Source organism: Leopardus geoffroyi, chromosome C2 (genome assembly GCF_018350155.1).
Source record: "Leopardus geoffroyi isolate Oge1 chromosome C2, O.geoffroyi_Oge1_pat1.0, whole genome shotgun sequence".
NCBI lineage: Eukaryota > Metazoa > Chordata > Mammalia > Carnivora > Felidae > Leopardus > Leopardus geoffroyi.
Genome location: NC_059333.1, coordinates 82393748 through 82408192, shown reverse-complemented (window position 1 = coordinate 82408192; position 14445 = coordinate 82393748). Strand labels below are relative to the sequence as shown.

The 14445-nt window shown below is 42.9% G+C and overlaps 1 protein-coding gene across 1 annotated transcript in view; it reads right to left on the bottom strand.

Annotated features, from left to right (window-relative positions):
• The window catches only part of CC2H3orf70 (chromosome C2 C3orf70 homolog), a 93237-nt gene extending 86993 nt beyond the window's left edge, over nt 1-6244 (bottom strand). Inside the window, exon 1 of the mRNA XM_045502720.1 lies at nt 5805-6244. Within this exon, the coding sequence (XP_045358676.1) occupies nt 5805-6000 (196 nt within the window). The 5' untranslated portion in view covers nt 6001-6244. The remainder of the gene's footprint in view (nt 1-5804) is intronic.
• Nucleotides 6245-14445: the final 8201 nt, after the last annotated feature.

Genomic DNA, 14445 nt, shown 5'->3' with positions numbered 1-14445 from the left:
AAAGACAGACATCTTTTAAGATGTCTTCTGCAAAAAACTGAACTAATCTATTATGTGATTTTATTAAGCCAACTCTGAGTTCTGCTGGTGGCACCAACATCATACCACGTACACTACCCACCCACCCCTGTCACCTTCTAATCACTTTTTCTTCCTTAACTCTTAACTTAGATGTCATTCCCCATCACATCTCATGACCTCTTTACAGTTCTCATTCTTCTGTATTTCATTTTTGCAAGTGTTACATTTTTCCACTCATTTCTTAACAATTTTTCCCATCACTGGCTTTGGTGGAGCCAAAAACTGTTGATTTTGTGCATTAATTTTAAATTACTCTGTAGAACCTATGGTGGTTAAGAGTCTCGGTCCTAGAATCAGACAGGCCTGGATCCAAATCCAGGCTCTACTTTTACTAGCTTAACTTCCCTAAGCCTCCTTCCTCAATTGTAGAATGGACATAATGACATAATTGTCTATTTAGTGCTTAGCATAATAAGCTTACTCTGGTACAAAGTAATCACTCAATAAATATTAACTGTAATTTCTGTGTCCTAATTCTCAGCTCCTGTCATTCTATTCTTTTCTTTCTAGTTTGAAGAATTTACTGTCTCAAATAGCTTTGACTAATACTGCAATTAAATATATTCTTTTTTTTTAAATGTTTATTTATTTTTGAAGGAGAGAGAGACAGAGTGTGAGCAGGGAAGGGGCAGAGAGAGAGGGAGACACAGAATCCAAAGCAGGCTCCAGGCTCTGAGCTGTCATGTCAGCACAGAAGCCTGACACAGGGCTCGAACCCAGGAGCTGTGAGATCATGACCTGAGCTGAAGTCAGATGCCTAACTGAGCCACCCAGGTGCCCCTGCAATTAAATATATTTTTGAAGTTACTGTTGTGAGACTACACCTTTTACCCTCTTCTTCAGCAATAAAGAAAATCACTATTTGTATATTTTGCCAATTTCTAAGAAATAAGCTGCCGAAAACTGATTTAATCTTCATACTTTCTTTTTTTAAAGATTTTATTTTTAAGTAATCTCTATACCCAACATGGGGCTCAAACTCACCACCCGAGATCAAGAGCCACACACTCCAACTAAGCCAGCCAGGCACCCCTAATTTTCATACTGTTTCTTAAAACACTCATTTCCCTCTGCTTCTGCAATAAAATATGCAAAAAAATAACTTTCCATATTTTTCTTCCCTCCTGGACTCTGCTGCAAGCTGATCCTCCTGTACCCAGATATTAGTGTTCTAAATATTAGCATTCTAAAGGGAAAGCCTAAAGATTTTCATTTCTTATACCATAGTCCCTCCCTTGGTGATCTTCTGGCTTCACCATGGCCACAACTGTAATCTAAAAATAAGTAAATGACTTCTATTTTATCTCTAGTGAAGACCTCTCCTCTAAGTTCTAGATCCCTGCATCCAATTGCCTACTCACATTATTACTATGTGATGACAAGGCAGCTTAAACTCGATAGATCCAAAACTGAATTCCTGGTCTCCCAGGATTCATGATTCAAAACTGGATTCACAATCCATGCTCAGCCAAACCCTAGCTCTTCTTTAATATTTTCTTTTTGTTAGAGAATGAATGGCACTACCATCCATCCTATATGCATGAGGCAGAAGTCTAGAAGTTATCCGTTATAACTTTTCTCTTCCTCTATCTCCAAATTAATAATCTATTCCAATCTCCATTTATGGATATTATTGAATGAATTTCTATTTTACACTAATAACAAAATAATCTCCCTTGCTAGTTTCATTCCTCTACTACCCATATCACTGCTATCATGTTAAGGTCTCTATCAACTGAAACCTCAGACTTCCCACCTTCCCTGTTCAACAATCTAATTTGTTATGCCTTCTACATGTTCTACCTATTCTCGCCACAAAATCTACTTTGTATCTGCATGTGGTTTATTCTTTCCCATTCCTCTTCCCTAGCCAAGCTATGTCTTTTTTTTCCTCTCAAAACTCCTCTTGGAATCCTTCACTCAGTAATTCCATCCAATATCGCTCTTTACTGGGGGAAGAAAAAAAGTTACACATTCAGGGCCACAGTTTCTTCAACTAAATAACCTATTTTTGATAGTGACACCTACAGTACGTATCATAGTTTTCCTCCCAGACATGATTCTCAAACTCTGCCATTATCCAAACACTATTTCCTTTAATAATACATCAAGTACCACATCTATGAATATATACATGTTTTATATGTCTTTTATGAACATGTATATATTTTTAGTCTTTTCTATTTCCTAAGGTTATGAATTTCACAAGTTTAACACGAACCATATATAACTGATCTTTCTTCATTTGTTCTGAAATTCCTCTCTCAAATATCAAAGTGGTCCTCTCATTTTACCATTTTCTGATTTGGTGAACAAGTTGATAGTTTTCTCACCCTTACCATTTATGATTTTATTTAAAAAATTTTTTTATGTTTATTTATTTTTGAGAGACAGAGTGCAAGCAGGGAAGGGGCAGAGAGAGAGGGAGACACAGAATCCTGAGCTGTCAGCTCAGAGCCTGACGCAGGCCCGAACCCATGAACCATGAGATCATAACCTGAGCTGAAGTCGGACACTTAACCGACTGAGCCACCCAGATGTCCCTCATTTGTGATTTTAAAGGAATACAAAAATAAATATAGTATTAATCATGTCCTTATACTTAAATGGCACGGCCCAGCTGTATTCATATTTATATCCCTAACTTCCATAATAACGTCTCACAAAGAAAAAAGTGCTCAATATACATTAAACAGAATTTAAAAATTCGGCTTAGGACTGATGCTGTAATGTTTGTGAGTGCCAAAAAGAAAGTAGAACTTCTCAAATGTGTGAGCTCTTCATCTTTTCAAGAAAAATGATAGTTGGACTAAAAAAGGGATAGAAAGAATTGATTCCCAGTATAGGACAGAAGACTGTAACAAAGCACCTTGCTGCTGCTCTCAATGAAATGAAGCTTCTTGTGAATGTGATCACTGAATTGCTGCCAGTGGAGGAAGCATGGATACCCGGAGGGTTGCCAAAGACTGGAAGCAAGCAAACAAATGTAGATCTGATTTTTAAAGAAAAGAACTGACGATAGTCCAGTAGACTCGACATCAATCCTTTCCTAATTCAGATATTTTATTTAAAAAATAGCTTCTAATCCCTAAGAAAAGAAAATGGTAAGCATTTGTGGAGCCAAACTAAATAACCAGACTAATCAAATTTCCTTTCTTGTTTAGAGAGTGTGTTTATAGATAGATCATGTATTAAAAAGAAGCAATATAAATAGTGTCAGATATCAACAAGGTAGGATTTCAATAAGGCATATGACCAGGCTCTCATTATACCACATGGATAAGATAAATACAATACTAAGTGGCTAGCTAATTATTTGAATGACCATAACAATGAGTGCTTCTTAATGAACTGCCATCAACTTAAAGGTCAGTCCTACCTGTGAGCTTCAGGATTCTTGTATGTGGCCTTCTCCTATTCAACAATTTTATCGATAATTTGAATGAAGATGCAAAAGGTTACTACACTACTGTTGGCATCCCATATATGACTCACATGAAACTAGGGGGCTCAAATATGGACTAAGAAAGAGCTGGGATCTGAAAAAACAACGATAAGCCAGATAAATGGATAATTCTAATGAAGATGAAATTTAATGGGGAAAAACATCTAAGGTATCAGAGTCCAAAGAAATCCATATATAACTGTGCAATGGGCAAGCATCATGACTTAACTGCCATGTACGTAAAACAAACAAAAAAGGGGCTTAATGTCTTTAGTCGACAGCAATCTTAGTTCAATCTGACAGCAGCAAGCTCAATATGATGAGGATATGAGAAAAGCTAATGTGTTGCTAGATGCAGCAGCAGCAGTATCTCACACATGGGAGACAGCAGTCCTGCTCGACTCAAACCACAATTGGGATATTACGTACCCTTCTAAGGGTCACAGTCTTCAAAGGATCATAACCATACTGGCACAAATTCAGAAAAGAACAGCCAGGATGCTCTGGAGCCTGGATACTATTCCACACAAGGAGAGGCAGAAGGGACTAGAGATTTATAAACAGGACAAAACAATGCCCGAGAGGAAAACGATGGCTACTTTCATTCAGTCACTCAACGAACATGAATTTCAAATCTATTTCAGGCCAGACATTGTGACAATGGCTGGGAATACAAAGAGAAGACAGTCTATGTCCGTGGAATATTCATATGTATATCTGAAGGGCTGGGAAAAAAAAAAAAAAACATGATCTAAAAAAGGATTAGACTGTTCTACATGATTTCATAAGGTAGAAATAAGACCAGTGGAAAGAAGTTAGAAAGTAACTGATTTTAGCTCCATATGAGACTATTTTTAAGAATCAAAGCTACCTGAGAAGACTGCAAGGTTCCTATCAGGAATGTTGGTACTTAGTGGAGAGACTGCTGAAATAAGACAGGCACTGACCTGACCGTCTTTAATGTTCCTCATATTCTGTACTATGATTCTATACCTCCCTAGAAAATGGACTCTCACCAGATTCATCGTACTTGTGCACTTCAGCATCACAGGTTTCTTACAGTTGCTACTTCCAACTTTGTATCCTGTCCCCCACTGAAATGATGCTTTATAATGAGGAATGGATCTGAGAGCAATAGGAATAATGAAATATAGGAAGAACCTGACCCTTCAGCAGACAACACAAAAAAATCAATACTGTTCAATGTAAAGAAAAGGCAGGAATTCTCCTATTCTTCAAATCATAAATTCAATTTAAAATATCCCCCTGTGTTCAATTAACGTAAACAAGGACTTGTCAATGTACTGCATCTCTTGTTGGGAGCCATTTTTTCCTAACCAACAAGGAAAAAACAATTTTAACTTAAGAGCACTTCCAGAATTTGTGTCCTGAATAAACACTCCAAAAACCTCTATTATAAGGGTATGTTGAAACTTAAGTTTATAACATATTTCTTTAAATGATGATTTATTGGATACAGCAGGCCTAATATCGTGAACTAATCAAATTGTGGAATTCTGATTAAATGGCTACTTAAGTTTAATACGTTTTAAAAATCACAGGCAGGATAAACATAGAGAAAAGGTCTAGACCAGTTAGCTCTGGCTTCTGTAAATTGGTTTGAGATTGTTAAAGCTTACTTTCATTTATTTTATTTCGTAATTTTAAAACAATCTCATATATTGGCTCTATACGCTACAACTGGGTATTGAAGGAGTTCACCCTTCCAAACTGTTAATATTAACTTCTCGGAAGCTTTCTCTTACACTTCAGTGTTTTCTCAATTTGGATACAATAAATGGGCCACAATTCGATTTCCAAGGGCTCTTTCTTTTCATGAGCAGCCTGAAAAAAACAAAAGTGAGAAAGAAAGGGGAGCATTTCCACTAGCCCTGAAAAAAAGGCTTCCCCTCTGGCTGTCAACTCTGACGGCGCTCTACCATTTCTCAACACAGTGCCTGGTCATTTCAGATAAAAAAGCAAGGGGAAAAAAAAAAACAAACTCCAGTTTTTCTGGGACGGGGAGATCCCCTTTTGTAGAAGTGGCTAAAGCTAAGCTCCCCACGGGATTTCATCTCGTTGCCAAGGCAGCGCCAACCGAGGCGTCCGGCGCCTCGGGCAGCTCCCGCCTGCCCGCCGGGAGCCCAGGGTGGCTCCAGCTAGCAGCTGGATAGCCCCCGCCGAGCCGAGACCCGCGACCGCAGAGTGGCAACCGCGACCCGGGACACCGAGCGCCCTGGGACGGCGGCGGAAGGAGGGGAGACGCGGCTCGACTTACAGTGACACCATCCTAGGTGACAGCACCAGTGCAGCTTGAAGCACTTGCCATGGCTGTGCGTGGCACAGATGGAGAGCCCGTCGCACGGCTGGAAGTCGGGTCTTCGGGCAGCGCAACTCCGCGCCAGGGCCTGAGCCTCGTCCACTTTCTCGCTCTTCCAACCCCGCTCGGACGCCGACGCCGACGCCGCACTCATTTCCGCTCCCTCCGCGGAGCCGAGGCCGGGAGACGGGAGAAGCGGCGTCTGGGCGGGCAAAAAGCCGAGCAGGCTGCAGACGTGGGAGGGCGCGGGCCGGGAGTCACGCCAGCGCGTGGCGGCGGCGGCGGTGGTGGTGGCGGGAGCACGGCGGTCCCAGGCTCGCAGAGGAGCCGCCCCGGGCGCTGCGACCGGGGGCTGGGCCTGCCGCCGCCCGCCTCCCTCCGCCGCGGCGCGCGCCGCGTCCCCACGTGCACACGCACGCGCACACACGCGCGCGCCGACCGGCGCCGGCCGATGCTAGCCCGGCCTCTCCGCACACACTAGCGGCGTCCCCTCCTGTCACAGCGAGTCTCTGACACACACTCATTCATTCCTCCGAGACCCACCCCAACCGACGGACGGCCATTATGAACACACACACGCCTTGGCGGCTTGGTGTTCACACGCACAGCGGCTTGCGCGCGCGCTTCCCACACACACTTCCAGCCGAGCTGGGTCGTCTGGAGAACTCCACCGAGGGCCGGGCGCACCGAGGACACGCCCACCCTAACCGCTCGGGGGGCCGGTCCCTGCGCATCCGCCAGCGAGGTTTTCTCGCACACACAGCGTCTCCCCTCGAGCGGCTCACGTTTCCCCCAGTACACACCTCCCGGAGGGGGCACAGAGGCCCCTCGGAGGCGCGCGCACGTTCACGCTCGCGCGCACTACCCCAGGGCAAGCCACCCGCTCCAGGTGCGGCCGCTCAGCCACGCCTCCGGAGCTCTAGCCGCCGGCCCCCGAGACCCCAGCCCCGCCGCCTCGCCGCCCGCAGTAACCAAGGCCCGCCGGCCCTGAGCGCCCGCCCGCCCCAGTCCCGCAGGGGACTGCAGCCCCGCCTTGCTGAGCGGGAAAGTAACCGGGGTGGGTGTGTGGGTGTCTCAGACACAGAGATGCATTTGTGGTGCACAGGACTGGTGTGTGGAATGTGTTGCATGGGTGTGTGTGTGTGTGTGGTATGTAGGTGTGTATGGTTGCTATGCGGAGTATGTGTGGTGGGTATCTGTGTGTAGTTGGATGTGTTCAAGTGTGTACATGGTATGTACGGAATGTATGTGGTGTGCGTGATGCATGTGACATTACATGGTGTGTGATGAGGTGTGTGTATACAGGAGTATGTGGTATGGATGTATATGACCAGGGTGGATTGTGGGTGGTGTGTGTGTGTAGTGGAGTATATGTGGTCTGGGTAGTATGTGCAGCTGTGTATGTGTGTGTATTTGTACACGATGTGCGGGTGGATGTGGTTATATACGTGTTGTGTATATGTGTGTGGTGTCTGTGTGTCATTGTGGTACATGTGACTGGTATGTCAAGTGTGGGTGCACAGTGCATATATGGGTAGAGCTGGGTATGCGTGATACATGCGGGTGTGGGCACACAAACAGGACTCCTGTTTGCTGTGGACTCTCGTGTGTGCCTCTGTGTGTTGATGCCTGCACTGACCAGCGAGTGTGGCTGACCCGGATGGTGGCTGCGACTCCTCCGCACAATCAGCTTGCCTTCTTCCCTCCTGGGGACAAGTTGCTCCAAATAGATTTTCCATGCCAGGCTCAGCTGCTGAGAACCCACCCCAGGCTGGATTCAGTGAAGAGAAAACAAACCATTTGCTCCCAGGGAGCATAGCATGGTTAGGAATTAGTGTTTCCCTGCAACAAGGCCAGAACCTAGCCTTGAACACAGAATAGGAGGGAACCTACTCTCGGTATTTGCCAGACGTTTTTCCGAGCAAAGGAAAATGCCTGTAATTGCCAAGGTTCAGGGAACACCAACAAAGCCTTTCAGCACGAATGTGTGGGAACATGTTTATGCCCAGGTCCCCTTTCTCCGTTACTTTATTCCTTTCCTGCTTTGCACTGACTGAGGAGACTCATCATGGTTTTGAAATAACGAAATTCATCTTCAAGCACTGAAAATCCTTGCTGCCATAAGCAATCTTTGATAATTTTCCCTTTTATTTAACCTTAGCTTGAGAAGGGAAAGGTAATTTGCATATATCTGACTCTAGTGAAGTCTTCATTTATTAGGGGTTAGGGAGAGACTCAATTTGGTGGCAAAGGAATTTTCAAGAAAGATGTAAATCAAAATCACAAAATACGGTTCCCCCAATAACATTGAAACAGTTATAAATATGAAGCATCATCTCTTCAGCTTCAGCCCCAACTGCCCCTGTCCTGAAAAAAATCCTAATGAAATACATCCCTGACTCATAAAATCTATCTATGCTGGCTATTAATTTCAGTCTGACCCACCTCAGAATAACATGAGTGAAAGGAAAACTTAATCAAATAAATCCTTAATCCAGTATTGCTGTAGCAAGCCAACCCAGAATTTTTTTAACAAAGGGGGATTTCCATCTCTTCTACCCTATTTTTCTCCTTCCCTACCCATAAGCTCTTTAATACTTCCCAGATTATATAAGGCCTTATAACAGAATCTTTTCAGCATTTTACTAATATTTAAACAGCATCCTCTCACTGCCTTTTACTCTAGGGTAAAAACCACGTTATAAGATTCTATTACATATGAAACCATACCATCTTAGCTAGTGACAAATGAGGATGAGAAATAATGCAATATAGCATCTTATAACCAGGAGGCAAGGTAAATTACCCAAATATCCTTCTTTATGTTAGCCACAAGATTTGAAGCTGAGAAGCCTTTACATTTTCTGTAACACAAAACTCATTCCATCCCCTTGCCCTAAAGATGCTATTAACCTCTACTCTGCAGTGGAGCAGGAGGAAATAAGTGTCCTGTGACCTCTCAAACATATATACATACAGCATTCAGGATGTGTTGTCACGATACAAGTTTTTTTTTTAATATTTATTTATTTTGAAAGGGGGAGAGGGACAGGGAGAGACAGAGAGAGAATCCCAAGCAGGCTCCACACTGTCAGCACAGAACCCAAAACGGAGCTCGATCCCACGAAACATGAGATCATGACCTAGCCAAAATCAAGAGTTGGATGCTCAACCGACTGAGCCACACAGGCACCCCCAGATACAAGTTTTTAAAGTATTATTATGGAAAACAAAAAATACACAAAAATGTATTAATTAACTCATTCTTGTTTCATTTATAGCTCCACCCACTCCTGACCCCTATCCCGCCACTGGATTGTTTTGAAGCAAATCCCAGACATCAAATAATTTCATCCATAAATATTTTTGCATTTATCTCTAAAACCATAACCCATAACATCATTATTACATAATAAGATACAATTTGATCATAAATAGGAACTTGTCCCATATCTGCTGACCACCTCTCTGCCTCCTCTTTAAGAATGTCACCGTTCTACCTGGAATTTTCCTCTTTCCCTCTCTTTCTCTTCTGCCTGCCTCTTCAGCTTATGTGCCACTTTCTCAAAGAAGCTTTACTCTGACCAACCTAGTCTGTTATACACATTCTCCCTTAATATCACTTTAAACAAATAATTAAAGAAGGAATTATTGAACTAATGTCTTTCCCCATTCTTCCCCTCCCCTGCCACAAACTGTAAGCTCCTTAAGGGCAGGAAATCTGTCTTGTTCACCATCTTGTTCCCAGTTCTTTGCACAGAGAATAAATGTTGAAGTAGTGAAAATCATTCCACCTCAGACTCCCAAAGGCTGGAAAACTGTAGTAAATTGTTTGCAAATATGTGTGAATAGTTTATATAATTACTCTTCCTATAACCACACTGTTGGATACTCACCCTCCCTACTGACTCTGAACTTAGCTGTGTGTATTAGTTATCTATTGCTATATAACCAATCACTACAAGGTTAAAACAACTCAGTTTCTGTGAGTCAGGCATAACTTAGCTAGGTCTTCTGTTTGAAAGTTTCTCACAAGACTGCAATGAAGCTATGGGGCAGGGCTGCGGTGTCATCTAGAGTTCAATGGGGGTTGGGTCCACTTCCAAGTTCACTCACTCACCGGTTGTTGACAGGATTCAGTTCTTCAAGGAACTGTTGGACTGAGGGTCTCAGTTCATCACTGGTTATTGGCTAGAGGGCTCTCTCTGTTCCTTGCCACATGGACCACTCCATAAGGCAGTACACACATGGCAGCTTGCTTTACCAGAGCAAGCACATAGAAAGGGTCAAAGAGAGTGTCACTAACCTAATTTTAGAAGCTATACCCCATCACTTTCACAGAAGCCAATCTTGAGGTCCAGTCTATTGACTTGAGGTCTAATGAATCTATTCATTAGAAGCCAATCTTGAGGTCCAGTCCTCACACAGGGGGAGATTACACAAGGACATGAATATCAGGAGGTAGGAATTATTGGGAACCACTTCACAAGCTGCCTGCCACATCATGTGACTGACTTTAGCCAATGAGAGAATACCAAACTTGGCATCACAAAGATTTCCAAAGAGCATGCTCAGTGGGGTTTCTCTCTTTTTGTGCTTAGAACCCTGAGAGCATCAGGTATACAAACTTAATCAAGCCTGCTGGAGGATGAAATGCTTTGCGGAGGAAAATGAAGGTGCCCCACTTGATGAACAGCTGATCTCTAGCCAATGGTCTACCAACCCCTATCAGTGAGGCTATACTAGATCATCCAAGACCCACTAGTTAACCACAGCAGCATGAGCAAGTCCAGTAGAAATCGGCTGAGCCAGTCCTGACCTGAACAGCCACCAGGACACATTATAGAATCAGGAGCTACATAAAACAAGTGTTGTAAAACCTGTTGTTTTGGGCTGTTTCTTACACAGTAAAAGCTAACTGATACACCCACCAACCAACTCTCTCTTGTTGTGGGAAAATTGAGGATTCAAGAGGCTAAGTGACTGGTCATTGTCACAGTGCAGCAGGCATAGTGGGAAAAGTTCTCCAGGACCTGGCATCAGAAAAATACAGATGGTCCAAGTCTGTATTTTCAGCTCTGTTGTTTTCTGGCTGGGAGACCTTGGCAAATCCCTTATGCTTTCTGGGCTTCCGTTTCTTTATCAGCAAAATAAAACAGAAAGTTTCCCAGAACATCTTTTTGCACTCAAAGCTATGATTTGTCCAGTTGGTTACAGATCGAGCTAGGGTTAAAATCCTTTTGGTTCAGATGTCATTTGTGAATAATCAGATATTGCCTTCCTATTCTATTGCACATATTTGTCTAATGCTAATGTAAGTTACATCTATTTACACCAACCGTTCTGAACACTTTGATAAATCAAGTCATTACAAATCAGTTACTGTTTGGTTGCTTGATGGAACCAAGTAACTAATTTCACTATGGTTATAAATAACCTGCTAGTAATTGGTCAATTTGTCATATTAAAGCAATTCGAATGATGAAGTAGTTGGAGAAGCTTCCAAATGAGGTACAATTAAATGAGGAGTCTTCTGTGGGGAGGGAGGACACCTCTCTAGCATTGCCGCTGGCATAATTCAGACCCTCACCGTCCCCTTCAGCATAAAGGAAAGAAGGGCGGCTTTGGAATCAGGCAGGTGGAATCAATCAAAGCTCAGCTCCACCACCACCTCTAGCTGGGTGATCTTGGGCAAGTTATGTAGCCTCATTTCTTAAATGAGAATTAGAATTCATACCTCATACACTTGCAGTGAACACTAAATATGATAACATATGTGAAGAGCCTAGCACTGGATCTGGCAGATTGCAGATCCTCAATAAGTATTAGTTTCCCACTTCCAAGCATTCCAAATACCTTCCCCGTCAACAGACTCTCCATGCTCCAATCCTTCCTTCAGAATGCTGAGAAGAGAACTCTCTAAAATCTGATATCATATCTGGCCTTAAACACCCTTAATACTTCTCACTGCCTAGTGAAAAAGAATTCATACTTCTTTGTAGGCTATACAAAGCCCCCCTGATGTCTTCTCCAGCTACTCTTCCCCATGCCACCAAATCTGTACCCTCACGGGATTGCTGTTTGGTTTCTACGCATGTAATATCCCCTCCTGCTCGCCTGTGTCGTCCCTCATTCTTCTCTCATCCTTTCCTTTGTCTTGAAGTGCCTAATCTTTTTTATGCATGCAATTCCTACCCTTCCTTCAAGTTCTAGCTCAAATGCTGCTTGAATCCCTTTCTTAGTTCACTCCTTTTTCCATACTCAACGACATGCTGTGCCTACCACTTGGTACCTCAAATAGTGAAGCAGGTACTGTGTATTTCCAGTGCCTGTCATTGTTTTGGGTACTAGGAGATTCTCAACAAATATTTTTGAATGGATACATTAAAAGATTTATGACTAAAAATTCATAGTGTAGAAAAAGCAAAACATGTTTTCAAAGCTTAAGCCCCCAGGCCTAAGAGATTCCTTTGAAACCTTTGAAATTAAAAAGAAGCCTAACTTAAATAAACTTGCTTATAATCTTATTGAATGTCTCACCTCTATAGGTGACCCAGGCTGTAACAACTGTAGACCCAAAGAGGTATTTTAGACATCGCAATAATGACAGACACATAATTGAGAAATATTCATGGTCCCTCTGTAACATTCTGATACGGAACCATGAAGGGCAGGTTTCCCCCAAAGTATCCCATTGTGCCACCATCAGAGGCAAAATAGAAAAACAGATGGACCCCAAACTGGTCCAAAGTAGCATTTCTCTTGTTTTTATAGTGGTGGGAGTGGTTATTATATGTGGATTGTCTTAATATGATTTTCAAAATTCACCATTTTATTCTTCAACTTTCATTTGAAAGGGACACACCACTTTTGTGCCACTTTTTTTTTTATCAACTAGAGAACTCTTTTTATAGATAAAAAACATCTTAGTGAAAAAATAAACTTCCAGAGTAGGTTTTGAATATAAAGAGGGAGGGCAAAAGGCCAGTCCTTAACGTGCCAAGCAATCAGCCTCCTGTGGGCATCAGTAAACATCCTGCGTGTTCAAGCCCAATAACCACTGGACTTTTCCTGAGTGATGTGATGTGACACTAATAGAAGTAGGAGCTGGGTCGATTTTGTGCTCCACACAACACAACCCATTCCTTACGCTCTGACAGTTCACACTTACTTCTGGATGCAATGGACCTATCATAATTTTGAAACAAGAACACTCCGGCTTGTTTTAATGGTAGGATAACACACACATTCTGCCATTTCCACTAAAAAAAATCTGATTTCTTGATGATTAGCAATTAAAATAGTTCAGCTTTAATTAGCTCACTTCAGTCAGTAGCTAAAGGCTAAAATGACAGTGAAGAGCAATCTGGAATACAATGACTGACTCATGGTTTATAAATGAGGCAGCTGAGATACCGCATGCATCCCGTGAAGATGCCAGGCTATGGTCAGCACTCCATCCACACCCAGGGCCCCAAGCACTTGGGCAATGCTGGGCTCATTGATCTCCACAGATAGCTATTGAGTGTCTCCTACGTGCCAGGCTCTGGGTTGGATGCTGGAGATAACTTAAAGGGGAGACATAAACCGATCATAAAAGAGTATAAAAGGTAATTGCTTTGATTAAGGGGTTTAAACAAAGCAAACTAGAAGAATAAGAAAGAAACAGCTAAGTCTGCCTGGAACCATCAAAAAGTACTTCATGGAAAGGGTGACTTAGTAACACCGGCAATGCAGACAAGCTGGGAGTGATGTATTATGGGAGAGGGAACAGCATGCATGCTAGCAAGAAAGGCAAAGGGCTGTTCTGGAAGTCTGTCTTGCTTGGAAGTAATGTGCGCTAAAGGAGGGGTCAGATAAGAGGCAGAATTGGTAGACAGGGGTCAAATCATGTGAAGCCCAACAAAGTTTCGATTTAGTCCTCTAAACCAGTAGTTTTTGAACAGCTCTAAGCTACAGGCACTTTGTTCATTGGAAACACTTATCAGAAAGCATAAAAGAAACAGATTTGGGAAGCCCAGCTGCTTCTGTTGAGGCATGATACATGTTGGTGAGGAAACCTATGTGTTTGTAACCTCCACAACACCAAAGCCAAACCATTGCTTCGGGAGGGGGAGGTTGTGGTAGGCAGCCTCTACCATGGCTCCCAATGGTCACCACCTCCTGGTATTCACACCCTGCATCATTCCTTCCCTCCAGTATGGGCTGGATCTAGCAACTCCAGAAGTAGTCACGAAGTCACTTCTGAGATAAGGTTGCAAAGACTGTGACTTATGCTGCTTTCATCTCTCTCCCCGTCTCTCTCAGAGATCTCATTCTGAGGGAGCCAACTGTCATATTGTGAGTGGTCCTATGGAAAAGCCCACATGGGAAGGAACTGACATCTCTGGCCAATAGCCAATAAGGACACGAAGACTGCCAACTATCACAGGAGTGATCTTGGAAGGAAATCCTCCCAGTTGAATCCTGAGATGAAACCACAGTTCTAGCCAACACCTTGATTGGAGCCTTGTAAGAGACCTCAAGCCAGCTAAGCTACATTCAGATTCCTGACCCAAAGAAAGTATGAGATAATAAATGCTTTGCTGTTTAAGTCTCT